The sequence below is a fragment of the Nycticebus coucang genome, chromosome X, assembly GCF_027406575.1.
Source record: "Nycticebus coucang isolate mNycCou1 chromosome X, mNycCou1.pri, whole genome shotgun sequence".
Classification (NCBI taxonomy): domain Eukaryota; kingdom Metazoa; phylum Chordata; class Mammalia; order Primates; family Lorisidae; genus Nycticebus; species Nycticebus coucang.
The window spans coordinates 17,618,324-17,646,069 of NC_069804.1; the positions used below are offsets into that span (position 1 = coordinate 17,618,324).

Below are 27,746 nucleotides of genomic sequence, written 5' to 3' on the forward strand. Positions count from 1 at the left end.
CCTCTTGTCTGTTTGTTATGTTGATTTTTCAGGGGTGGGTTTGATGACAGAATTGAATAAAGCTTCTTGGAGGAAAACAATTTCACTGCTCCTGATTGCATGCCTTAGTTCATGGAGAACTTACACAATAATATTTTCCTAAAATTTCCCCAAGTCATTAAAAATACATCTTACCAGATGGTGAGGACAAACTGGAATTATCAGCATTATCTGTGGAGGAAAAAAAGTGATTTAAACTTTATCATGAAGACTAAAGTCAATAAAATTGTACTGTATTAGGATTTTTTGTTAAATAAGTAGATTTTCGGTGTTCTTGTCATACACAAAAACTAGGTGAGATGACAGATCCGTTAATCGGCCTCCTTATTGTAACCACTTTACTATCCACGTGTCCTATAATATCATGTTGTAAATCAAAGGCACACAATAAAATTTATTTTATGAAATAATACTAGTTTAGTTTATGCACAAATTTGTTGATTAACATCTTTAATGGGAGAGAATGTACATTGAGTTGCAAATAGCTACCAAAAGAGGGCAGTATGTTAATTGGCTATCATTTTCAACAAGCCTAATCAGTACTTTTTTCCAGTTCTTTGCAAAGACCTGTGGCTGGTGGAGCAAGCCTTCCCCATTTTTACCTGTTGATGGTGCTCCATATATTTTGTTATAGGATGGCTTAGTACCTTGCAAACTAAAAATGATGGCTAATAACTTCAGTTGTTGGATAATCATTAAAATGTATAAAAGTCGGCTGGGCAAGGTGGCTCATGCCTGTAATCGTAACACTCTGGCAGGCTGAGGTGGGTGTATTGCTTGAGCTCACAAGTTCAAGACCAGCCTGAGCAAGAGTGAGATCCCACTCTAAAAAATAGCTGGGCATTGTGGCGGGTACCGTAGTCCCAGCTACTTGGGAGGCTGAGGCAAGAGGATCACTGGAGCCCAAGAATTTGAGGCTGCTGTGAGCTATGATGCCATGGCACTCTACCAAGTGTGACAAAATGAGACTCTGTCTCAAAAAAAATGTGTCAAAGTCAATGTGTACATCTATATAAATTAACCTTCTATTAATTGTGCTTCTCTTTAGAAGTACCTGTTAAGTACCTTTTTTTCTTATGACTTAAATGAGATTAGATACCTCTGGTATGTAAACTAGAAGAGCTGTTGACTTATTTATCTTGGGAAAATGTTCAGATCCCTTAAAAGGAAAATAATACACACTTATTGGAGAAACTTCAGAAATTACAGGGAAACAAAAAGAAAATAAAAACTACCTATATTTGGCACCCAGAGAAAAACAGCATTAACATTTTGTATATATTCTTTTCTCTTTCTTTCTATGTATATTGTATATAGATATATGCATGTGTGTATATGGTAAGGATCATATCACACAAAATTTTCCACAACACCATTAGTGATGGCTGCATAGCATTTCTTATTTGGACCTACCATTTATCTACTATACAATAAATTTCCTTTTATTGGGCATTTTGGTGTATACAATTTTTCACGATTACAAACAGTGCTGCAATAAATCCTTTCGGCTTAATTTTTGCATACATACTTGGCTATTTCTTTCAGAAATTCCATGAAATTTGATTGTCAAAATGCCCTACAGAAAATTGGAACCAATTTATACTATCCTGTGCATACATGGGAGTGTTACTTCCCTAAACCCTCACCCACACAGGGTGTTATCTTATAAATTAAAAAAAATTAATTACCAAGTAATAGTTATTTTCATAGTGGTATCTTGAGATAGGAAAGATTGAGTATGTTTGGAAATGACAATCGTACAGTGAAATATACCTGGTAGCCCCTAGGAACCCATTTTCCTGAAATGATGACAGGGTACTGATTATTTTCTGTGATAATTAAAATCATAATTCTGCTTGAAAACAGGACTGAATGAGAGTTCAAGTTCCCCAATTACCCTGCAACCAATAAGGTAAATGTAGGCAGAATGGTTAGGTGCTCTGGTGCCCAAATTTAATTAGAACTACCTCTTCCTTAGTCTCTGCTCGTCAGTATCCCTCATGCTACTGTAATATCCTACCTATCAAAGAGTCTATTGAGTTAACTTTTTAAGGGATAATTTTAAAAAGTTCCTTGGGAGCATTAAGGGGCAGTCATTCACATCTTAGTATGAGTTCATTCAAATTGGCTGAATTCTTCTGATCATCTAGTAAAGAGCTATCATCTTGGGCAATGTGGAAAAGCACTGAGGAAATTAGGTCAACCTTCAGCATGTGTCTGAGAACGACAGGCAACAATGTGGGCAGGTGAAGTGCAGTGGGGCAGGCCTGAGGCAAAAGCAGGGCGCAGGATGAAGGCACAGGGGAGGGAAGAATCAGTATCAGAAGGTGGGGAAGGGTGTTGAAGGACAACAGAGGCTAAGACTGCTTCTTTTACAATTTTGCCCAGTGGCTGACCATAGGCACCAAGGGTTCCAACCTTCTCCACTGCTAAATCTTTTAGCCAGAGCTGTGTACACACAGGGAAAGGGGCTGATTTGAGTTTTACCATTTTCTTAGCAATTAAAGGAAATGGGCAACTCCAGCATAAGAGGAGAGCCAGAGCAGAGAAGGAAGTTTCCTGAGAAATCCACAAAACTGGTCTAGCATCCCTGGGTAGACAGGTCTGATAGGCATGGACTTACAAGCAAAAGCTAAAACTGTATCCAAAAGTAGATGAGGGGCTAGACCAGCCCAGGCAGGGTAGGGCTGACCTCTTCCATCATGGAAGCTGTAGGGCTTCCAGAAGTTCCCAGGGGGAAAGACAGTGATCCACCTGATGAAGGGAGGGAATCTGGTAAATTAAAGCTAGAGATTTTGAAATCATTATTATTTGCTTTTTTTCTTTGGGCATTTTTTTTTCTTTTAGGAACTCAATAGCTCAGTGAGTAACATTTATTCACTTTTTCTGTCTCTCATTACAATGCTCCACATCACTCCTGGTCCAACGTAGAGATATCCCCATAGGCCTTATACTTTCCTGAGTATCAGCTTATGTTTCTCTTGGTCCCTCTCCTAAGTCACTTCCCATTTGTTACAACTAAAGAGGTGGTCGTCATTTCCAGTGAGTCATATATTTGCGCTCCATGCCACTCTTAGGAGACAAAACATTTCCATTGTTAAAAAGATTCATAAACAAAGAAAGGAAAAACATTTAAAATTTTCAGATTTTCCTTTGGAAACCTTCAAAGAGCAAATTTTAAGGCATTATTCATTTATTAAAGTCTCTATTTAAGTCAATAAATAAAAGTATTGAGATCTACCTTTAAAATTTACTCAGTATAACTCCCTGATGATTTTTTTTTAAACAAAGGCCATATATTCCAATTATGATGAACAGGAATTTGGCATGCATAAACTTAGGATGGGAGCCAAATCTAGCTAGAAACTGGAAACTCAAAAAACTGGTTCCTTCCATGCAGTCTCTTTCCCTACATGGCCTCCGCAGCACTTTTTTTTCAAAGTTAATTGCCACCACCTCCCAAACTCCAATCCTACATGGCCAACTGTGGTTTGAGCACTGCCAATTGAATGTCCCTCCAATTCAATATATCCAAGAACTCATCCCTCATCATCCCACATCATTCCCATACTTGGATCAGTTCCCGAACTCAATAGCATTGCTAGTAACACCAGCCAAATATTTTAAGTTGAAAACTTCAGTGTATTACTTTCCTGTCACTATTATAATATATTTCTATAAACTTAGTGGCTTAAAACACAAATTTGTTATCTGAGAGTTCTGTGGGTCAGACATCCAGTATGGGTCTCACAAGCCTAAAAATTAAGGCTGCCAGCGATGACAGGCTGTATTCCTTTCTTGAGGCTCTAGGGAAGAGAATCTTTCCCTGCTTACTGGGGTTATTGGCAAAATTCAGTTCCTTGTGGTTGCAGGACTGAGGTCCTCATTTTCTTGTTGGCTATAAATTGAGGGCCGTTCCCAGAGTCCAGAAACCACCCACGGTTGTTGACTGATACTCCATTTATCCATCTTCAAAGCCAGCATCAATGGGACAGGGTGAGGGGGGGCTTCTCATGTGACATTACTCTTGACTCACTATCCTGCCCTCTTCCACTTTTAAGAACTTGTGTGATTCAATTAGGCCCACCAGGTAACCCATGATAATCTCCCCAGCCCATGGTCCTTAAATCCCTTTTGCCATGTAAATAAACATATTCATAGGTTCTGGGGATTAGGATGTTGACATCTTTGAGGAGCCATTATTCTTCCTACTATAGTCAGAAATCCAGTTTCCTAAAATTATGGAGAGGATGAGTTGCAAGGAGCTACCCTTTAAGAGGAAAAGTCGCACAGGGGGTAAGCAAAGGGCCTAGAAACACAGTTTTAGTTTTAACAATAGAGCTAAGTCTACAAACCAAGATGATCTGGCCCATTGTCCCCTACTTCTCTCCTCTCCACCTCCCACCTCCACCTTCCATATCACCTACACGGAGTCAGGGGCAGTCTCCTCAATGTAACATGGGGCTGTTCTAAGGACTGAAAAGAGAGAATATATGTGTCATAACAGGAATGGTGAACACCGATCAATGCTTCCTGTTATCCAGGCTTAACACATGAAGGACCTCCAATGTATATTATCAATTAATCAGCCAACAACATTGCAGAGATGATGAAAATGAAGGACTATGAAACGGGAAGATTGGTTCGGCACCCATAGCACAGTGGTTACGGCGCCAGCCACATACATTGAGGATAGGGGGTTTGAACCCAGCCCAGGCCCGCTAAACAGCAATGACAACTGCAACAACAAAAAAAATAGCCAGGCGTGTATAGTCCCAACTACTTGGGAGGCTGAAGCAAGAGGATCGCTTAAGCCCAAGAGCTTGAGGTTGCTGTGAGCTGTGATGCCACAGCACTCTACCAAGGGTGACATAGTGAGACTCTGTCTCAAAAAAAAAAAAGAAAGAAAGAAAGAAAGAAAAGAAATGGGAAGATTATAGTGGATTATTTGGGAGGGCCCAGTCTAATCCTGAGTTCCCATCCTAGGCTTTGATTGCCTCATAAACAAGTGAAAGGGCAGAACCCTAGAACCTTCTCATTGAAAGGAATCTTAACGTTCTTTGCATCCCGACTTTTCCCAATGCAGAAGTAATCCATCAACCAAATGCACACCATTGGCCCTCAGTCTCAATTCAGCTTCCAAATAAGTTCGTGTTGCCCACCAGTAGGAATCACACTGGAAAATTTGAATTATTTGCTAACATTTAAAAGCCAGGAGATTTCAAATAAAATTCCAAGTTTTCACACTGTTTCACAAAATTGTAAGTTTTCAAAGATGACCCCTTTATGGAAGCTGTTTGATCCTCTGAAGCAAGCCCTAGCTACAGAAGAGGCTTTGTCCTCTTTGTATCTTAAACCATTCATTGACTACGACTTTCACTTGGCATTTGGACATATATGATTTAACTTTTCCACTGTATGCCTTGTTTTCCCAACTAGGTGCTAAGCTGCTTGATGTTTTATTTATTATCCTCCAGGAGTCCAATCCAGTGTCTTGTATCTGGGGAGATGTTCTCAAATATTTTTGGAATGACTAATGAAATCATTAAGAAATCTCTATTAAAAAAAAAAAAGAAATCTCTATTAGCCAGGGATCACTCAGGAACCCACAACAGGTAGTTCAAGAGCAGGAATTTAACATGGGAAAATAGAGCAAAGGTGAAGGCCAGCAACAATGGAAAGATGCTGCTACTTCTAGGGCAGGAAGAACAAAGGAGGGAGGTGATGAACAGACTTACAGGGCAGAGGCTGAGACCAAGAAGGGGCTGCAGGGGGAGGGAGTATCCAGTAGGACTGGAATCATGAATGGAGGAGGGACAGCCACTATCAGAGATTCTACCCAGACAGAAGGGAGAGTTTCCAGACTTCTTTCCTCCTACACACCAATCTCCTGCCCTACCACCCATTGGCTAAACCTAGTTGGAACCCAGTTGGCAAAGGGACATGAAAAATAGTGCAAGGAGTCAGGTCCCTGTGATGAACATACTTGGGGAAGGAGTGGGGATGGATCTAAAAGTAACAAGGCAAAATGACCTACTGAGATTCCTTCTTGGATGACCATTGTTCAGAATTTTAAGTTTGTACCCCATGATTGCATTAATGCGCACAGCTACGATTTAATAAAAAAAAAAAAAAAAGAATTTTAAGTTTGTAGGGGTAGTTGTAACTGCCAAGCACAGCAGATAGATTACTTAGCAGATCTTACAAATGCCTGCTAAAATGTCTATTCAAATACATATCAAAAACACCACAAAAAATTCAACGATCATGAGCCCCCCGCTGCCTACAGTGATGACCTCAGTAATATACCCATTATTGACTTTTCCTCTTTTCCTAATGCCCTCTCCCCTGATTTCTGGAATCACCTTCCAAAATAAACTATCTGCACTCAAATAATGCAAGGTCATGTCTGGGTGTTTCTGAGGTTTTCATTTTTCTCTCTGTTATTTAACACTATGGTAGATGTTAAGACTTCAAATGTGAGATGGTTGACTTAAAGCTACGGCTGTGGTAATACCGATGAATATTTACTGTCAACACCTTCTTCCTTAAGTTGGATGGGAAAGATAAAGGCTTAATCTTCTAGGAGTGGATCTCAAAAGGACTAGCCCTTCTTGCCTTAATATTTTGGACCCAACTGCAACTTGTAATCGGGTGGCAGTTCTCCTCTGGATTGAATTACTGCTCCGTAGAGAGATGATTAAAAACAAGCCACCACGCCTAGGCACTCTTATATGGGAACCCCAAACAAAACAATATTTTGTTGTTATTATGTTGGCTCTTCAGGGCTTGGGACAACAGATACTCATCCAGAAATTGCATTTTCAGATTTTACTACATAACCAAAAAAATGAATGAAAACATTTTTAATTTGGCACATCCGCAATGTGTTTACTCAGGCTATGACCATCTCAAATCACACTGCTCAATGAGTACTTTTACATAACGTATTTATTAAACGATTAATGATGACATCATTGAAGAAAACTTCAGCTCTTAGCTGATGGAACTTCCCAAAGTGCAAATGATCAGCAATTCTAGGTGCACTTCAGCCAAAACAGGAAGGGGAAATGTGTTCTCAGTCTCCAGTCCCCTTCTTGCTTCTTCTCCCACCTCCACACAGCACCACCCACCCATCCCCTTGGCTCTTTACCTCCAGGACTGATCCTGGTTCTCTCAGGGGTTTATGGACTGCCCCTTCCCCAAGGGTCTATGAGATACATTTTGGAGTGTCCATAAATACCATGAAATAAAAGGCAAACTTGTGTGTTCATATGCATTTTTTCCTGGAAAGAGTAGACTCTCAAAATGGAGTTTATTTTTAATTAACAAGCACTTACGTAGCATTGCTTGAACCAGGAACTGCATAAATATTGGCCCGTTTAGTCCTCATAACAATCGTATGAACTAAGCCCCACTTTACAGATGGGGAAACTGAGGCACAGATCAGTCAGGTGATTTGCCAAGATGACTAGTCAAAAGGCAGAACCAGGATGTGAGTCAGTCTCTCTGCCACACTGGAGTACTTCTCACGTTGGGTTGTGGCCTGAAAAAGAAAAAGCCACCAACCTACTCGGTGTCTACCCTGCTCTCCAGGAGGGAAGTCCACTTCAGGAAGGATGAGAACCTTAAAATAAACTACTCCTGACAAGTCGGCGATACTGGGGCTTCATTCGCCCTTCCCAGTGCCCCTGACATTAAACACAGAGCTAGTAATCTAGGCTGACGACCAAAGCCAGTGTTAATGATGGATTATCTTTGCCGTGCCTTTCATTTTAAGACGCTAGCCATGACTCGTGTTGACTTGCTTCCGAAGGCTGCTAGCTTCTGGAGTTATTTCAGTGTGATGACCTGTAAATGTTGCTTCGTGCTTCATGGGTGGGGAGGGACGGAGGCAGCCTGGCCTTTACTGAACACTCACGACACTGGCCTTATACCTGTGCTCCTTAATGAAATCTCCCCAACATTCCCGGGCCACAGATGGCTCTCTGCCCCAACTCCTCTTCTACTCTCTCCTCACTGAGCCTGGCCTCCTTGCTGTTGCTCCAACACACCAAGGGTATGCCCACCTCAGGGCCTTTGCACTTGCTGTTCCATCTGCCTGGAGCACTTTTCCTCCAGAGAGCTCCTGGGTTTGCTCCAGCGCCTCCTTCAAATTTTGCATATATGTCATCTTCTCCATGAGGCTGCTTCCACCATTCTGTTTAAAATTGCAACACTTCCCACCTTTGCCTACCCCTTTCCATCCCCTTCTGCCCAGCACTCCTTGCCATCTAACAAGTATAGACATTTACGCACACACACATGTGCCCTGTACTCCTGACTAGCCTCATCCTAGTCCCCGCCCTGTGTAAATAGTTAAGTTTGTTGCTTTTGTTTCAGGCACTAAGAACCAATTTTCACTGCCATGGGGGTGATACTGCCCCCATTGAGAATGCCTACTCTAAGGGTAGCTCTGTTTCTTCCAGAAGATACAGTTTAAATAAAGAAAGCAACACTGGCTTGGGTGCCTCTCTCCTCCCTGACTCCACTTCTGTCGGGGGAGACTCTGCTGTTAGGCAGCTGCCACACTTATTCTGGCCAGAGCACCTATAACGTATGGGTTAGCAAGAGTCTCTGATGGCAGTGTGACGTGCAGAAGCACCTGGAAAGGCCAGGGTGGGACGCTGGCGGTTTGGGTACAGAGAGCAGTTGTCCAATTTTCCTTAGTTCACACCACCCTTTGCCAGTTCCGTCAAGCACTGACCACGTGGCATGTTAGCTTAGGTTCTTCCGGGCACAGAGCCTAAGAGAAAGACTTGGTGCACGTAGGTGATTTGGGAGGTAATCCCAGGAGGCCCGGGGTGAGAGAGCAAGGCGGCAGAGACGGGGGCGGAGGGAAGCTGATCAAGAGTCCAGGACACAGCTCTGTGGATAGCAGGGGCTCAGGTCCAAAGGGACCTCTGAAAAAAAGCACAGAGAATGCCTTCCAGAACTGTCCATGGCAAAGGCTGGAGGCTGGGACATTTATCCAAGGCTCCCTTTCCCCGCAGCTGAGATTTGCTCCGGGGCTTAGCTTCCTCTGCCCTCCTGTGCTCTTTCTCTGACTGCCGAGCAGGGTCCCATGCTCTGAGGCAGCCAAGCGGACAAGGGCGACATGCTCTGTGAGCACAGGACTGGCCACCACTGCTGTGGCTGGATTCAGTGATGGCTCAAAGGGATTTCAGATGGGCACAAAAAGTGACTCTGATCGGCTTCCTGCACACACTTGGAGGGGCAGAACGGCTGAGCTGGCTCATTCTCAACCCTGGCTGTGCACATCAGCACCGCCCAGGGAGCTTTTCAAAATCACTGGTGCTGGGACCCCACTCCTGATCATTTCAACCTGGGCTTCTGCGTTTGTGACACCTAGTCCCTGGTGATTCTGATGTGAGAGCAGGGCGGAGAAGCACTGATTGAGCCACAGCTGACATCTCAGAGTTGGAATGGACTAGTCTCTGACCTCACGGCCTCAGAGAAGTGTAGAAGAGTAAATGGAAGGGCATCCCCCATCCCCTAGTTACAAATAAGAAGTCTGAGGTCCCAAGGGGAATGCTTTGTAAAGCATGGTTGGTGACAGGATTAAAACTCATGTCCCTGGGCAGTGCCTGTGGGTCAAGGAGTAGGGCACCAGCCCCATATACCGGGGGTGGCGGGTTCAAGCCCGGGCCCGGCCAAAACTGCAAAAGCAAAAAAAAAAAACAGAAAACAAAAACTCATGGCCCCTGCCTCCTGGTTCCATGTAACACTTGGTGCCTATGAAACTCTTTAAACCTCAGAGGCTACTTCCCTATGGTTCCAGATCCAAAGCCTTCCCACACGTTGAACACCACTGGTGGCAGACTGCATTTTCCAGTAATAGCCACAAAAATATTTCTCATCTCATAGGTTCATCCTTGGAACCCAGGCCATATAGAGAGGCTGAGGAACTGAGGCCCCCAGTCCTCAACTTTCACTGAGCTCCCAGATATCAGCCAGCACCCACTTGCCAAACATGAGCATGAGCCATGTTGGAAACTGAGATGAGCCCCTCCTGATGAGTTCAGCCCAAATTCCAGATCTGTGAAAACTACAGAGCTGTAACAGATGTTACCTAAGTCACTAAGTTTTAAGTGGTTTGTAACACAGAAATAGATAACTGGAATATCACCCATGTCTTATTGAATTAGATAACTGGAATACCACTTGCGTCTTATTCTTGAAAGTTTAATGGAGTGTGAGCTAAAGAGAATTCCCAATATGTATCTTTTACTGAAAACCCACTATATATAAAACATCATTGAGAATAATCCTTACAACAGCCCTACAATAGGAGATCACCCTAATTTCATAGATAGAAAGTTTCATGGTAGACCTGAACTCAAGCTCAGGTCTCTTTACCTCTCCCACTAGGCCACACCATCTCCATTCACTCTACGCTATCTAGCTGCTTGAGAAGCTGTCTGTGATTCCATCTGCTATCTCTTTGTTAATCCATCCTCCTGCTACTTCCTAGGCAATCAGTAGAGCTACATGACAGCTCTCAGTTCCATGGGGTCTCTCCAGGAGAAAGGCCAAAGAATAGTGGCAGATCACAGGTGGTCAGCACAAACAAGATGGTGGCCAAGCCAGAGTCCTGCATGACCTATGAGGCAGGTGATCGAACAAGTAATGACAGCTATGCTAAGAAATCTGGACTTTATCTTGTGGAGAAGTTACATATTAGAACAATATATTTTTAATTGTGGTAAAATACATATATAGTAGAACACCCATAGTTGACCACTTCCCTACATTGACCACCTCCTTAAGTTGACCTAATTTTCAAACTGGACATGCACCACATGTACATATCAGTACAGTAGGCCTAGTTTCTTATGTTGACCACCTCTGTATGCTGACCAGTTTGTTACAGCCCCCTGGGTGGTCAACTTGCCAAGGTTCTACTGTATTTAAGCATGAAATTTACCATCTTAATCATTTTTAAGTGTACAATTTAATGGCATGAAATACATTGACACTTTTATACAACCATCACCACCATGCAGCGCTACAGCTTTTAAACTTTTTCATTTTCCCAGATTGAAAGTCCGTACCCATTAAACAAAAACTCCCTGTTCTCCCCCTCTCCCTAGCCCCTGCTTCTGACACAGAGCAATATTTTTTATAGAACTATGAAATAAGTGAGGAGAGAACTCTGAAGTGGGAAGGCCAGACAGAGGGCAAGCAACTACAGTAGACTGGGCAAGCCTTGACCTGTATTTGGAAAACTGGTATGAAAAGAGAGGTACCGGGCGGCACCTGTGGCTCAGTCAGTAAGGCGCCGGCCCCATATACCGAGGGTGGCGGGTTCAAACCCGGCCCCGGCTGAACTGCAACCAAAAAATAGCTGGGCGTTGTGGCGGGCGCCTGTAGTCCCAGCTACTCGGGAGGCTGAGGCAAGAGAATCGCTTAAGCCCAGGAGTTGGAGGTTGCTGTGAGCTGTGATGCCACGGCACTCTACCGAGGGCCATAAAGTGAGACTCTGTCTCTACAAAAAAAAAAAAAGAAAAGAGAGGTACCTCAGATACTCCTAGGATCAGAGTAAGAGGGTCTGGGAAGTCATTGGGATACGGGGTTCAGAGAGAAGCAGGAGTCAGCCTGTCAATAGCTAACCTGTCAAAGTCCTCGTAGTCCATGCGGCACTTGTCCTGAATCCCTAAAGAAGGCAGTGTAGCAAGTACGTTAAAAGCCTAGACTCCAAAGACCAGGATGGCCTAGCTCCATATCCTGGCTCTGCCACTAGTAATTTTGACTACTTACTTAACCCATCTGCACCTGAGTTTCCCATCTGGAAAACAGGGATGAGGATAATTATAACAGAAGACACTTCGTAGGTACTACTGTTAAAGTATTGAGAAGATGCCCAGGAAATACTGTTCACGTCAATAATTAATACAGTGATGCCCTCACTATTCCTCATTTTCCCAGTGACTCATCTAAAAATGATTTCTCCCTTTTATGTGCAAGACTTCCACTTCAGTTTCTTATTTGCTTCCAATTTCCAAAATGCCCTAAGGCTCAATTAGGAAACATGGGGGGAAAGAGGCAGGAGAGCTGACGATCATAACTTATGTTTCCTAAGTTCTTACACAAATTCAAGACCAGGCGAAGTTTCAAGGAAGAAAGTGGAAGGTACAGTTAATCAGGAAGTTATTAGGCCGTCCTTAATGAGATGCCATCTCCTTAGGGGCTTCTAAAATGTAGCATCCATTTTTTTTTTCTGATTATAATCATGATGTGGTTTTATGTGAGAAGAATTCTAAACCACAGAAAAATATAAGGAAAAACTAGAAAAATTGTCATAATCTCAAAGATAACGTTAGCTAGCGGTAATGATCTTCAGAACATCTTTGGGCCAGTTTCAGAATGGAAACAACAAAATAGAGCCTTGGGAGATGTTAGCATCATGTTTTATTTAGCAGTATTAATAGATACGAAATCGAGCTCATTAGCTTGCTAGCATGTGTGGTGGCTGTATAACGCTGTGAAGTAACAAATACCCATTAAACTAACTTTGTTTGGGACAACAGTATTGCTCCAATCACTCTCCCAGCCACCATTTTCTCTCTCGTTCTTTGTCACGATATTGAGGATTGCGTGAGAAGTCCTACCCACTTTGAGGCTGAATATGAACAACCCCTACTTTGTGACTCACCCTCCCGGCTTTGCTCCTAGCAAACATCCTTACTATAGTTCTTCCAGGAACCTTCAGATTGGGACTCCCATGTGACAAACCAGTTCCTTAAACTACATACTAGTCAAAATCACTAAGAGGTTGGAATTATGGATATTCCTGCTGCATAGAACTTCTACTTAGTTAGGAAAGTTGTATTTTTAAGTTGTCTCTCTTTTTTTTTTTTTTTTTAACAGAGTCTCACTTTGTTCCCCAGCTCACAGCAACCTCAAACTCTTGAGGTCAAGCAATTCTCCCACTTCAGCCTCTAAAATAGCTGGGACTAGAGGCGCCTGCTGCAACATCTGCCTTTTTTTTTTTTTCTCTAGAGACGAGGTCTCACTCTTGCTCAGGCTGGTCTACAACTCCTTTGAAGTCATGTTAACCCCTAAACCTTGTTGTGGTACTTTTACTTCTGGGTAGAAGATCCTTGGGAAGTCCCCAGGCCTTTGTGTATTGTTGGTTTTGTTCTAACGTCTTCTCCCCATATTGCCTTTGGCTTGTCATGACCTTTGAAAGTCTGATCTGAGGCTCGGCGCCCAAAGCACAGTGATTACAGTGCCAGCCACAAACAGAGAAGTTGGTGGGTTCGAACCCAGCCTAGGCTAGCTAAACAACAATGACAACTGTAACAAAAAATAGCCTGGCGTTGTGGTGGGTAGTCCCAGCTACTTGGGAGACTGAGGCAAGAGAATCGCTTAAGCCCAAGAGTTTGAGGTTGCTATCTATGAGCTGTGACACCACGGCACTCTACCAAGGGCGACACAATGAGACTGTGTCTCAAAAAAAACAAAAAAAAGTCTGATCTGAGATTCCTCACTTTGGATAATCTGTAAACTCTGGTGTACTAATCTACACATGAATAAAATGCCCATGTTCATTTATTTTCAATGAATGAATAAACATGCCTGCTTAGCCAAGTCTTAAATGTGACTAAGAGACCCTTAAATGTGATTAAGAGGCTCTCTAGGGAGACTGACACGGGTTCAGATCCTAGTTCTGCCTTGATTAAGTTTCTAACATTTCTCTACTTGTATTTCCTTATCTGTAAAGTAGGAGTGGTTACATTGAATGAAATTATTTTATACTTACAAAGCACAGTTTCAACAATAAATTGCCATTATTATTAATTCAGACTATATGATTCTATGTCCTTGGGTTAAGTTTACCTTTATTTTATTTTTTTTATTAAATCATAGCTGTGTACTATGAAACTGTTTTTCCCTTAATGCAAAGAATGTGGTACCAGTAATTTGTAAAAAGCAATTTTAACAATCCTAAAGATGAGACTGGGTGCAGTGGCTCACACCTGTAATCCCAACACTCTGGGAGGCTAAGGCAGGTGTATTGCTTGAGCTCAGGAGTTAGAGACCAGCCTGAGCAAGAACGAGACCCTGTCTCTACTAACAAACAGAAAAAAATAAGCAGGGCATTGTGGCGGACACTTGTAGTCTCAGCTACTCAGGAGGCTGAGGCAAAAGATCAATTGAGCCTACGAATTTGAGGTTGCTGTGAGCTATGACACCACGACACTCTACCCAGAGAGCAACGAAGTGAGACTCTGTTTCAAAATAAGTAAATAAACAAAAATCATGAAGATGGTTTCTTCCATGATTTGCCTGTATGTGATTTCCATTCGTACTATAAAACATTCTTATCTATTTACTAATGCTTCATTAATGAGAATATCTGTTAGAAGACTGTGTTTGCCTGATTCAAGTTTCCATAGCTTAGGATCATCATAGAAAGGCACCTTTTAGAAAGATCATGGGGTTCCAGCCTTTCTTCCTATAACACATCAGGAAACTGAAGTTCACAGAAATCTGCTTTAGAGGTGAAGGAGACTTGAAGATGACCTAGAGCAATACTGTAGTTTTTCAAAGGTTGTCACTTAGACCATATTGTCATCATTTAAAAATTGTTGATTTAATCCATAATAGACTGTGAAAAAAAATTAGAGTGTGATGTTTGCTTTGTTTAGAATTATGTCAATACTGGCTTTCTACTGCTGATCACAAACACTGGACACTGTCATATTTGTTTTTGTTCAATACAAAAATAGGCAAAACAATTTATTCAAATAAACTGTTTAAAATATAGCGTCTTTTAGGACTTGCAGTTCACTGGAAGAAAAGAATTACAAAATAAGTCATAGGGAAGGAAAATACCAGATACCAAAATAGTCTAACACTCTCCATTGACAAGGGACAAAATACAAACTTAGAAATACGAAGTGATCTGCCTAAAGCTTATTCATTTCTTTTTATTTTTGAAGGCCTACTGTGTGCCACACGCTGGGGTTGTGGCAAGAAATAAAACAAAGTTCTTGGCCTCAGATCGAGTTTACATTCTAGTGCATTCTAGATATTATGCAACTCGTTTCAAAGTTTTAAAATTCTACTTTGAAAATATCCTGTAAGTAACTGAAAATTCCTCGCTAATTCAAAGTCACCCCCTTCTGCCTGTACAGCAAAACCAAGAGTTTGTTAGATTTTACTGTAAATCCAAATCTGTGTAATAGCAAATCATACTTTACTTTAGGAGCAAGGCAAAAAATGTCTATGCAGTTGAGAGAGAGCACAGCTCTGCAGTCAGCTACATCTGCACCTACAGGACGCCCATGTCATAGACTAACACGATTGCCACACACATCATCACAAAAGCATCTCCAACTTATCTTGATGGCTTTTCTACAGCACTGTGATCTTATAAAATTGAGACCTGTTGCCAAGATCAATATGCTTCTTGTTACTTCTTGAAGTAAAGATGCACCTGCCATTAAGGTACATTTCAACAGCATGTTCTCTTAGAACATCAACTTAATCCCTAAGAGATTAAATTGGTGGAACTATTGCTTTTATTCCTCAGACCTCTTTTAATTTTCATCCCATGTGTAAGGGGTACAACACCATCCTAGGATGTATGAATCATGGCAAGTTGTATAAAAAACATTTCAAGCCAAACATGGTGGCGCGTGCCTAGAATCCTTGCTATTTAGGAAACTAAGGTGGAAGGATTACTCAAGCCCAGGAGTTCCAGGCTATAATGAGTACATCATGATTATTTCAGCCTGGGCAACAAAGCAAAACCTTATCTCTAAACAAAAACAAGACAAAAAAAAAAAAAACATTCTCGATGGCTTTAGAGACTAAACATGTGGGAAGAGGTTAAGAACATATGTTCTAGAATCCCACCAAATTCACTTTCCAGCAGTGTGAACTTGGAAATGACTCCAACTGTCTAAGCCAAAAGTAAGTACTCCATGCAGCTGGTATAAAGGGAAGAGTCCGGGAGCACCGCTTTCTGGATCCTGGTACTATTCCTTTCTTAGAAACCTAGAAAGTTCATTGCTTCAAGTTTCAGTCTTCTCATCAGCAATGTGAGGATAATTCAAACTCCTCCGTGTACCTCAAGGGAACACACTGAGATGACGTATGCCCAGGTGCTTTGTACATCAGGAAGGTCTACAGAAACGCCCAATTGTGTTGCTGCTGCTGTTAACGTTTCTGTTAGTGCTGCTACAAGCTGTTGCTGCTGGAGCCTATGAAGAGACACTGGGACTTTTCAATGAAGCAAGGCAAGGATAGGACTGGCAACTTGGAGATCTGCCAAGCAGCCAAGAGCCACTTCTGGGGCTTTTATTTATTTTGTTTTTGTTTTTGAGACTGAGACTCAAGCTGTCACCCTGTATAGAGTGCCGTCACAGCAACCTCCAACTCGGGCTCAAGCAATCCTCTTGCCTCAGTTTTTCTATTTTCAGTAGAGACAGGGTCTCGCTTATTTTTATTTATTTATTTATTTATTTTGCTCAAGGTGGTCTTGAACTCGTGAGCTCAAGCAATCCACCTGTCTTTACTTCCCAGAGTGCTAGTATTACAGGAGTGAGCCACCACGCCTGGACGCTTTTATCAATTTTGGAATCAAGAAATGTATTGGTTTCATTATGACTTTAAAAGGTTTTGAAAAAAAGAATGTAGTTTGAAAAATATATGACTTTTAAACTATTTCCAATTTCACATTAGGAACTTGAACAACTTAAAATGGGAGTACAGAGGTAAGTGGTTCTCAGTCCTACTAGAATCACTTGGTTTACTTTGAAGAATCCGATACCCAGGCTGCACCCCCAGACCAATAACATTAAAATCTCTAGGGGTATGACGCAGGCATCAGGGCTTCCTGAAATTCCCCAGGTGACTCCAATGTACAGCCAAGTGTGAGAACCTGGCAGACAATCAACAGCTCAGACATCACATAGGATTTTCAGAATGACGGTTATGTCCAAGGTAGACGTAGGGATCCCCAGTATCCCAGGACAATGAATTAGGAATCCAAAGAGTGTCCTACTGGGTAGTTGAACTCACATAATGTCAAGCTATGTAGGAAATCTTAACAGGCAATCAGGTGAGCCTCTTCATCACATGGAGGAGGGGAAACGCATTCTAGCTAAGCTACGACAGAGTTCAGAGAAACAGTAGATGCTGTATTAAAACTCGCTGGGAGATTAACCTTTTGATGCCTTTAGGCCAGTGGTTCTCAACCTGTGGGTGGCAACCTCTCTAGAGGTCGAACGACCCTTTCACAGGGGTTGCCTAAGACCATCCTGCATATCAGATATTTACATTACGATTCTTAACAGTAGCAAAATTACAATTATAAAGTAGGAACGAAAACAATTTTATGGTTTGGGGTCACCACAACATGAGGAACTGTATTAAAGGGTCGCAGCATTAGGAAGGTTGAGAACCACTGCTTTAGGCCTTCCAACAAGATGTTCATTTGGTGGGAACAATGCATTGTTCATTTTGAAAACAAAAACAAACACATTACTGTTATGTTACCTGACTTGAGTCTGTAAGCACCATACGGTCTCAATATTTTTCACAGTTGTGCCTGAAATAATCTGTACAACTAGTGGATTCTTGTGGGAATATATATAAACATGGAGTATGATAAATTCAAAGAGTCGTCAAGTTCACTGGATTATGCACTGAAACATGTATTAAGTTGTACCATGCAAAAAATATTATTTATATATATGTGTGTGTGTATATATATATATATATATTTTTTTTTTTTAAGATAGAGTCTTACTATGTTACCCAGGGTAGAGTGCTGTGCCGTCACAGCTCACAGCAACTTCCAACTCTTGGGCTTAAGCGATCCTCTTGCTTCAGCCTCCCAAGTTGCTGGGACTACAGGTGCCTGCCACAACTCCCGGCTATTGTTTTTGTTACAGTTGTCATTGTTGTTTGGCGGGCCCTGGGCCGGGTTAAAACCCACCAGCCGTGGGGTATGTGGCCGGTGCCCTACCCACTGAGCTACAGGTGCAGAGCCCAAAAAAAGATTAAAATTTTATTGATATGGCAAAGCTTTATTACTTCATATTAAATTTTTGTTTGCATATTACTTTTTATAAATGTAAAATACTGAAACTGAAACCAACTTGGGTGAATTCTTTTGATTAGTAAGAAACCAAAGAATGTCCAATAGTGCACCATGTGCTGTAAAGGTTGTTGTGATCGCTGCATACTTCAATTAGCACATTTCGTTTCTGAGCACTCCATAGGCAAAGGGTTAATACTGGCGATCTAAGTTCAGGGTAGAGATTTTAGAAAACCTGTAGTCTTTAGAGTCACCAAAACCAAACAACCAGAGTCTACTGAGTTCATGTGCTGGACATGATGGAGAATACAAAGAGGAAAAGATGTCACCATTACCCTCAAGGACCTGAATGATATCTCCACATATCTGAAAAGATAAAACCAGGAGGAGAAAAAAGAAAAAAGAAAATAAAACCAGGAGGAGAAGCAAAATTCAGGATATGATGATGGACTTCGGCAACTTCCAGCAGTGTCTTGACACATCGTAAGTGTCCACCATGTATTAGTTTGAGAGCAAATTTACAATTTACAGATGCAATTTAGATGCAGACACATCTAACAACAAAAAACACACAAGAAAATCCCCGAACCTCCTTTGATGTCTATGATGGTTCCATTTTGTTTTGGGGCCTCCATTCCAGAAAAATAGGAAAGGGATCCCTAAATCTGATCATTTAAGGTAGATTTGTCTCTTTTGCTCCTAAATAGTACCTGACTAACTCAATGTCTTTATTGAATAAATGGACAATTTTTGTTTTTCCTTCTCTTCCTTTTGGTAGTCAAGATGGCATCTGGGCTGGAGATGGGGTCCTGGTGCCCTCCTGGCGGCTGGGAGAAGGGCACGGGTCTGTGAACTCACCCAATGCTGAGTTCTGACTTCTCAAAGCCTCTCTAGAGACCTCCCTCACCCTGCAGGATTCCTGGGTGTCCAACTAGCAACCACCGCTGAAGACTGTGGCCAGTGGACCCCATGGTCTATTTTTTCAGAATCCCGCCCAGGCCTGGGGGTCCCACTCTTGATGATCCAGCTCTCTTTAGTTCTCACCAATGAGTGTCATATCCTCCACATTGGCTGGTCTAGGTCAACCGTGCCACAGTCTTTTTCACCCTCTCCCTACTCCTGGCTCTCAACACAGCTATACACCAGGAACACGAGGGCAATTTAGAAGCCCTACCCTGCCACATGAAAGCTGAGAAAGACTTGGAGGGGACACCGTCTCCAGTCTTCTGCCTGCCATTTCTCATCTCAATTGGCCTGTGTCGATGTACAGGCAGGCCCCTCTGAGGAGTCCTTCCTGGGAGTCCCATGTGGAAAGTGAGACACCATGTCCTCTGCTTTCGGTTTCCCCCTGAATCTATCAAGAGTCTTCATCCCCCTTGATTATCCCTTCCACCCGCCAGGGAAAGAGTCAGGGTCCAACAGAGGTGACCTTGTGCCTCTCTATAGGGAGTAGGGTTTAGGGGGCTGTGAGACTGGCATCAGGTCAATGCCATGGTAAACATTTATCGTCTCATTTTTGCAGATAGAGGACTGAGAGAGGAGACCTCCACTGGGTTTGGTATTAGAGGACAAAGTCAAACAAGACAGACTTTCTGCCTTTCAGGAGCAGAGGCTCTACCTCTTGCAGCTCCAATGTCTTCTTGACAAGGAAGAGCAAAGACTCAGATGGACAAAGTATGAGAGGGTGAAGAGGGAATAAGACAGTGAGGCCTTGGAGAAAGGAAACTTATTAGTGGGACTTATCACTGGACATGCCTACAGCACAGAAAGATCTAGACCCAACCCAGAGAGAAAGTTGAGGATTATAGCTCATGAGCTCACCAAACTGGCTCAAATATGTAATTGTTTCCAAATGGGGAAAGACAATTCTGCAAGAATGAAATTATAACCATCTTCCACCATTATGTCATCTCACTCTTTGGAAAATAGAATAGTTGTACCTAAAACAAGACCTCCTTGGAAGAACATAAAGAAAGGCACTGGAGAGCTAGAGGCTAGAGATGAGTATAGTTACCCGCCCAAGCCTATTTGGGGATCTGGTAGAACAAGAACAAGCCCCTCAAATGTGAGCAAATTACATAACTGAAAGTGTTAAGGTCGAAGGATTTTTCTCTGTTGGCCAGTGGCCTAACAAGAAAGTGTCAGTCCCACCTCTCCCTGCCATCCAGAGCTACTGAGTCATCTCTCAGGCTTCCAGGGTAAAGCTACTGTGTTTATAGTCCAGATCCCTCAGGGCCAAGGGGAGTGACTGCTCTCCAGTGGCTTACCCTGGGTTCCCTCTGTTCCTTCTTCCTGCACCACAATATCATGTTCATTTGGTCCTCAGACACTTTCTAAGGGCACCCTGGGCAGTCTGGTGGACTTTGACTGGTACAGACTACAGATTCTGATGGGAAACTTTCCTAGCTGTGTGACTCTGGGCAAAGGACTTTGACCCTTGGTTTCTTCATCTGTAAACCAGATAAAAAATACCCACTGTGAAGAGTTTCTGAGGATTCAATGAGATAGTGGACATAAAGCACCTAGAAGGGCCGGCCCAGAGCAAACACTCGGCTGTCTCCCCATTAGTTTGCCACCCCTTTGCCAAACCTTCACTCTTCTGTCTCACCGGGGACGGACAACGTGCTGAAAGGACTCATGTGCAAAGAAGTCCACCGTGACCATGGCACAGGAAGGCAAGTACCCACAGGTATGGATAAAGAGAAAAGGGAACATTGGAGAGAGAGATTTAGTTCTTCTGAGGTCAGGGAGGGTTTACAGAGGTTGTAATATTTGGCTAAACTTTGGAAGGTGACTGTACTTCCCAATGGGGACAGTCCTGGGAGGGAGCATTTTAGTGATATAGAGAGGGGAATAAAGCCAGTATGAGTAACATTAATGAGCAGGTGACGACTATGGACAACTGGCCACAATCCAATTGGGAGCTCTGGAACACAGCTCAGCATCATTCCAGCAAGGAACAAGAAAGGTGGCACACTTAAACCCTAACTCCCACCCTTCACCGTCTGGGGTGTGAAGTCCCTGACACTTCTGGGTTGGCCTGTGTACAGGCCAAGCACACTCCATGGGCACAGATCATTCTCAGTGAGGATGTCTCAAGAACTGTCTGCAGGTGACCTCTGTGGTGCGTCACAGGGATACAGGCAGGGCACCAATAACATCTGCTACAGATGGCTTAGCATTTAACTAGACTAATCTACAGGTTTGGTCCAGTAGCACTGACTCACACGTTAGGACTTATAGTTTGTATTGTTCCCCTGTGTCATAGTCATGTCCCTCCATCTGCAGTGCAAATTCTCTCAACAGCCAGCACTGCTGGACATTCCACAGGTGCTCATTACCGTGCACTGACAACCCAATGTAGAAGTGGCAGGTCAGTCCCCTTGACCTTCATCAAAGACTAGACCCAAGCCATCCCAAACTACAAAGAACCAACAGACCTCAGTGCAAAGCTGTTCAGGGAGACGGTACCAATAACCATCTGGGTGATCCAGAACATTCTGTGATGGTCACAATTATGAGTTCCACCTTTATTTTTAATTCACAGACTCACAACAACCAAGCAACTGAGGCCAGCACAGCGGGGAGGCTGAGAATGAATGCCAAAGGCAGCATCTTCTAGAGGTTAAACATACAAACTTTAGAGCCAGATGGCCTGCAACTCTGCAGCCTTTCACGGTTGGACCTATGGCAAGTTGTTTACCACCTCTGTGCCTCAGTTTCCTTGTCTATAAAGTGAGCTAAGTGAATAGTGCCTATTTCAAAGGGTTATCAAGTGAGCTTTAAATGACATAGGGCTTTTGTAAGGCCATCTAGAACAGTGGCTGGCATGTAGTGAGTGCTATCAAAGTGATATTATTGGCAGTTCTGAGAGACAGGTGATGCTGATGCTACTTGTCTGGGGACACACTTTGAGAACCACTGCTTGAAGAAAATCAATTCATCCGAGATCTAGAGCAAGGAATACATTCACCTGCCTTAAGTGATCACTTGGCTTTTCCCCGTTCAGGTTTATTTCGGATCTATGCATTTTCTTATTTACCTGCCCCTGTTTTCATCATTTAAAAATATAATTTTCAAAAAAAAAAAAAAAAACAAAAAAACGTATTTCTAACGAACAGCTTTCGTCTTGGTGAATTTTTCCTCCCTGTGTTCTGCTTTCCTGCCTCATTCACCCTGTGATGGAAAAAGCACCGCAACGCGAGACTGAAGAGCTAGCGTCTGGTCTGGGCTCCGCCATTTCCTAACCAATAGCGTCCCTGGGGACATTTACTCATTAGTAAAGTGAGGACTTTCGATTTTTGCCCTGCCAATTCCGCACTGATGTCTGAATGCCCTAAGGAGATGACGTGTGTGAGCAGTTTGTATGAATGTCACATAGCCACAACAACATAATTTGGATCGCACGATGTATGTCAAGGGGAGTTTTCTCTCCCTATTTCTCTGGCCGCAGTGCTCAGAGTATATCCTTACACCAGTTGCATCAGGATCACCTGGGAGCTTGTTAGGGACAGCAGTTCTCAGGTCCTGTCCCACACCTACTAAATCACAAACTCTGGGGGATGGGCCTGGCAACTGGCACCTCAACAAGCCTGTTGGGGCATTCTGATGGACATTCAAGTTTAAGAACCCTGGTTTTACAGTTCTAAGCAAAAAATCTAGAGGCAGACCACTGAGTTCAAATCCCAACTCTGCCATTTCCTAGGCACGAATAACTTTGGGCAACTTACTTATCCCTTGAGCATCAGCTTCCTGGTCTAGAAGATGGAGACAAGACCAAGATGTTCCCTTCTGAGATTTGATTGAGAAGATTAAGAGACTGAACACAAGTAAAGCATGTGGGAACCTGGCACACTATAAGCCATCAGCACACATTTAGTTCTTAGCATTTCTTCATTTTATTTATTTTGTTTTATTTTTTTTGAGACAGAGTTTCAAGCTGTTACCCTCAGTAGAGTGCCGTGACATCACAGCTCACAGCAACCTCAGCCTCTTGGGCTTAAGCGATTCTCTTGCCTCAGCCTCCCAAGTAGCTGGGACTACAGGTGCCCACCACAACGCCCAGCTATTTTTTGGTTGTAGTTGTCATTGTTGTTTGGCAGGCCCGGGCTGGATTTGAACCCGCCAGCTCCAGTGTATGTGGCTGGCGCCCTAGCCGCTTGAGCTACAGGTGCCAAGCCATTTCTTTATTTTAAAGTACAGTGGCTTTTTGACAACATGCCCCATTTCAGTGGTTCTCAATCTGTGGGTCGCAACCCCTTTGTAACAATGAAAATACATCGCGGCATTAGGAAGGCTGAGAACCACCTAGGTGCCCCAGTACCTACTTTTTGAAAGATTGCATATTCCGTTTTAGCTTGCTGGGAAGTTTTCCAGGTAGACTCTGCGTGTGAACGTGTATTTGTATGCGTGTTTTATTTGTTTGTTTATGTTGTTGCTCTTTGCTGCTGGCAGATTTTTGTTTTATCTAATAAAGACTCCTTAGTCCTGCCACCTTCTTCTGAATAAGGAAGGTGTGGCCTTGATAAGGTCTTCTTAAGTAACATTCATCTTCTAGTCTTGTTCCTAATGAGATTTCTTAAGTTTGGCTTCCAGGGGTTCTCAAACTACGGCCTGCGGGCCACATGAGACGGTGTGATTGTATTTGTTCCTGTTTTGTTTTTTTACTTCAAAATAAGATATGTGCAGTGTGCATAGGAATTTGTTCATAGTTTTTTTTTAAACTATAGTCCGGCCCTCCAACGGTCTGAGGGACAGTGAACTGGCCGCCTTTTAAAAGGTTTGAGGACCCCTGGTAGGCCCACAGAAATTGCAGGCCCAATATTGCTGGCCTTTTACTGCCTTCCTCAGGAACCTTTTCTCTTTGTTCATAAGCTTTGAAAGATCTCCTTTTCTAGAAATACTATGCTGCTTCATTCGGCTGACTCTCCATCTGCCTTCAAGCAAATACTTTTAAAAACAAATAAACACTAGAAATAAACCCTCACCTACGTGGTCAAATGATTTTTTTTTTTTTTTTTGAGACAAAGTCTCATTATGTCACCCTGGCTAGAGTGCTGTGGTGTCACAGCTCACAGCAACCTCAAACTCTTGGGCTCAAGCAATTCCCTTCCCTCAGCCTCCCAAGTAGCTGGAACTACAGGCGCCCACCACAACGCCCAGTTATTTTTTTGCTGCAGTTGTCATTGTTGTTTAGCTGAGCTATGGGGTGCTGCCCCTGATGAAATGATTTTTTTTTAAGGCTAGTGAAGTGAAGCAGTGGGAGTGGAGAAGGATGGTCAAGACCATTCAATGGGGAAAGACTGTCTTTTCAACAAATGGTGCTGGGACAACTGGATATCCACATGCTCAAGAATGAAGTTGGATCCTTGCCTTGAACCATATACAAAAATGAACTCTAACTGGAACAAAGAACCTAAATATAAGACTTCAAACTATAAAGTTCTTAGAAGAAAACAGGGGAAAGTCTTCATGAACATTGGATTTGGCAATTCTGGGGAGCGACAATACCAAAATAAATTGGACTTGATCAAAATGTTACACATAAAATGACACTATGAAGAGAGTGAAAAACATCCCACCAAATGGGAGAAAATATTTGTAAGTTATATAGCTGATAAAGGATTAATATCCTAGAGCATATACAGAACTCAAAAACTCAACAACAACAAAAAGACAACCCAACAAAAATAAGGACCTGAACAGACATTTCTCCAAAGATATACAAATGGCCGATAAAGATGTAAAGATGCTCAACATCATTAATCATTAAGGAAATACACATCAAAACCACAGTGAGATACCGCTTCACACCCATTACCAAAACAACAGAAAACAACAAGTGTTGTCAAGGACATGGAGAAACTGGAATCCTTGTGCCTGGCTGGTAGGAATGTAAAATGATGCAGCCACTGTGGAAAAGAGTTTGGCAGTTCCTCAAGATGTTAAACACAGAGTTGTCATATGATCCATTCTACTCCTAGGTATATAACTCAAAGAAAACAATGACTCAAAGAGATACCTAGACTCTGATGTTCATAGCAGCGTGATTCAGGAGAGCCAAAAGGAGAAAACAACCATTCATCCAGCCATGGATGGATGTGTAAACAAAATGTTCTCTATACATACAGTGGAGTATTATTCAGCTTTAGAAAGGAACAAACTTCTGATGTGTGCTACAATATAGATAAACCTCGAAAACAAAGCAAAGTAAGGGAGACATAAAAGAACAAATATCATATGATGCCGCTTATACGAGGGTACCTCGAATAGGCAAATGCATAAAGACTAAAAGAACAGACGTTACCAGGAAGAGGAGGAGAAAGGAAATGAGGAGTTATTATTTACTGAGCACAGAGTTTTCTATTTGGGATGATGATAATGTTCTGGAAATGGATAGTGGCGATGGTGCACAAAGTTATGAATGTATTTAAGGCCAAATAACTGTACACTTAAAAATAGTCAAAATCGTAAACATTATGTCAATTTGTAAAAAAAGAAAATCTTAAGTAACAACATAATACACACACACGCAAACAGAAAAACAAGAAAAAAAAAAAAAAAAGAAGAGGAAGAACAGGCACCTTACCTTCCAGGGATGTAACCGGAACAACATGAAGACAAATAATAACAAGAAATATCTTGAAAGTCAGTAAAACTTCTTCAGGTCTGCCAACATGGCCAGATTGCCTGCCAGAGAAAACCATTCTGGAATACAAAAAAGGAGAAAGCAGGTCATCACAGCTGCCATGCAACACAGACCCAAAGGTGACCCCTCAACCAAGACAACCTGCAATCCCGCTGCCTTTAAATTACTCTGGTTCCAGAGGCTCAGCAATGCCAGGCGGGCGCTGGCTACAAAAAGCAAAACTCCTATTTATTATGGGAGGATCACCCCATAGGATATTATATTAAAACGATAAGTAAAGTAGTCCATGTAGATTTATGGAAAACATTGACATCTGTAAGATGTCAAAAGAAAAACGAAAAACACAAATTGTTACAAACACAATTATAACCACTATATAAATTGCTTAAAGACTATGCTGAGAATCAGAAAGGGTCACAGAATCTTTTAAATAATGCATCCCTATTTATTCTATTTTTTTCTCTTTTGAAGTGTATTTTTTTTAAAAGAGATGGGTTCTCACTCTGTTGCCCAGGCTGGAGGGAAGTAGCTATTCACAGGTGTGAAAATAGCCCACCACAGCCTCAAACTCCTGGGTTCAAATGATCCTCTCACCCAAGCCTCCCGAGTAACTGGGATTATCAGTGTGCAACACGGTGGCCAGCTCCTGTTTATGTTTTATGCCGTGGAAGTTCATTTCTTCTTAATTGCATATTATTTTATCATCATTGCCTGCATTTTAGTAGTCCAGAGGGCAAAGAGTCAACATTTTCTAAAAAGCAAAATTTATATCAGAACTGAATTTAAAAGCCACACTTACCATTCATTTATTTATTCATTTGACAAATATTTATTGAGGGCCAATGTGTACCAGATAAGATGTGCAGGTTCCATTGGAGTAAAGTAGATGAAATACATGTGGTGGAGGTGGGGCAGGCACTGCGGAGAGCTCAGCACACAGAGCATCACAATGTGTCAGATCTTCTGGAGGCCAGGAGCTGGCCAGCATAACCCCATGACAGGCAGTCTGCAATAGGAGCGGAAGCTGGCATGGGGTGCTGAGGATGGAAGGACCCAGCCAGGAATGCAACCCCCTCATGGGCTCAGGCACCAGTAGGGTACCGGGAGGAATGCAACCTGCTCCTGAGCGGGCTGGTGGGTGCCCTCCACATAGGCAGAAGGAAGGGGGCAGGACAAACCAGGCTGTGTGGCTGTGTGCTCTCAGTTAGCAGAGCTCCTGGCCACGGAGCCCCACGAATCCAGCCACCACGCAGCCTCTGTAAGCCCGAGATAGCGTGCACATACAGTGGTGGAAACTAAAGAGCCGGAGTGGCTTTGGACGAGTTATGCTCAATGGCCAAGCTTCCCCATGTAGCAGATTGATAACAGCACCAACCTGATAGCGGTGCTGTGATAAGTAAACGACATCTCTGCACCGTGGCCAGCACTGTGGATACACTGCAAGTGTTAGCTGTGCTCTTCATTCATTCTGTCACTCATTCATTCAGCAAGTATCTATCTTGACCCTAGGATGTGCAGGGTCGGGTACTGCAGGGTTTAGGGGTTGACGGCATGGAAAGAACAGGATAAATCAACCACAATTTGCTCTGAAGGTAAAACTGGCAATCTCTAAGAAAACTGCAATCTAATAATCAGCACCAGGAGAGTGATTCTTTCCTTGACATGGTGCAATTAATGTCTTAGCCCAGGAGGTAAATCCTCCTTCAAGGGAGCTTACATTTTTTTTTTTGACCTTACATGTTTTAAAGTAATAAATTGCATTATATGTTAGTAACATAATACGTTAATAAACGATAAAAAGCCTTTGATTCAGCCCTCTTCTTCAGCACTTTTGTACTCTCTCTGTTGATAATGGCATATTATTGATCTTCTCAAATGAGTCACTCAAATGGGAATGTTAATATAGTTGGGTAAAGATGTATCAATGTCTCCCTGGAGGAAAAATTTAAATGTCTGCTACAGCTA

General features: G+C 42.6%; 1 protein-coding gene across 1 annotated transcript in view; it reads right to left on the reverse strand.

Annotated features, from left to right (window-relative positions):
• Positions 1 to 27,746, reverse strand: part of ADGRG2 (adhesion G protein-coupled receptor G2) — a 125,423-nt gene that overhangs the window by 49,188 nt on the left and 48,489 nt on the right. Inside the window, exons 3-4 of the mRNA XM_053579801.1 lie at positions 25,722 to 25,840; positions 175 to 210 (exon numbers count right to left, since the gene is read on the reverse strand). Coding sequence (XP_053435776.1) covers positions 175 to 210; positions 25,722 to 25,840 — 155 coding nt within the window. The remainder of the gene's footprint in view (positions 1 to 174; positions 211 to 25,721; positions 25,841 to 27,746) is intronic.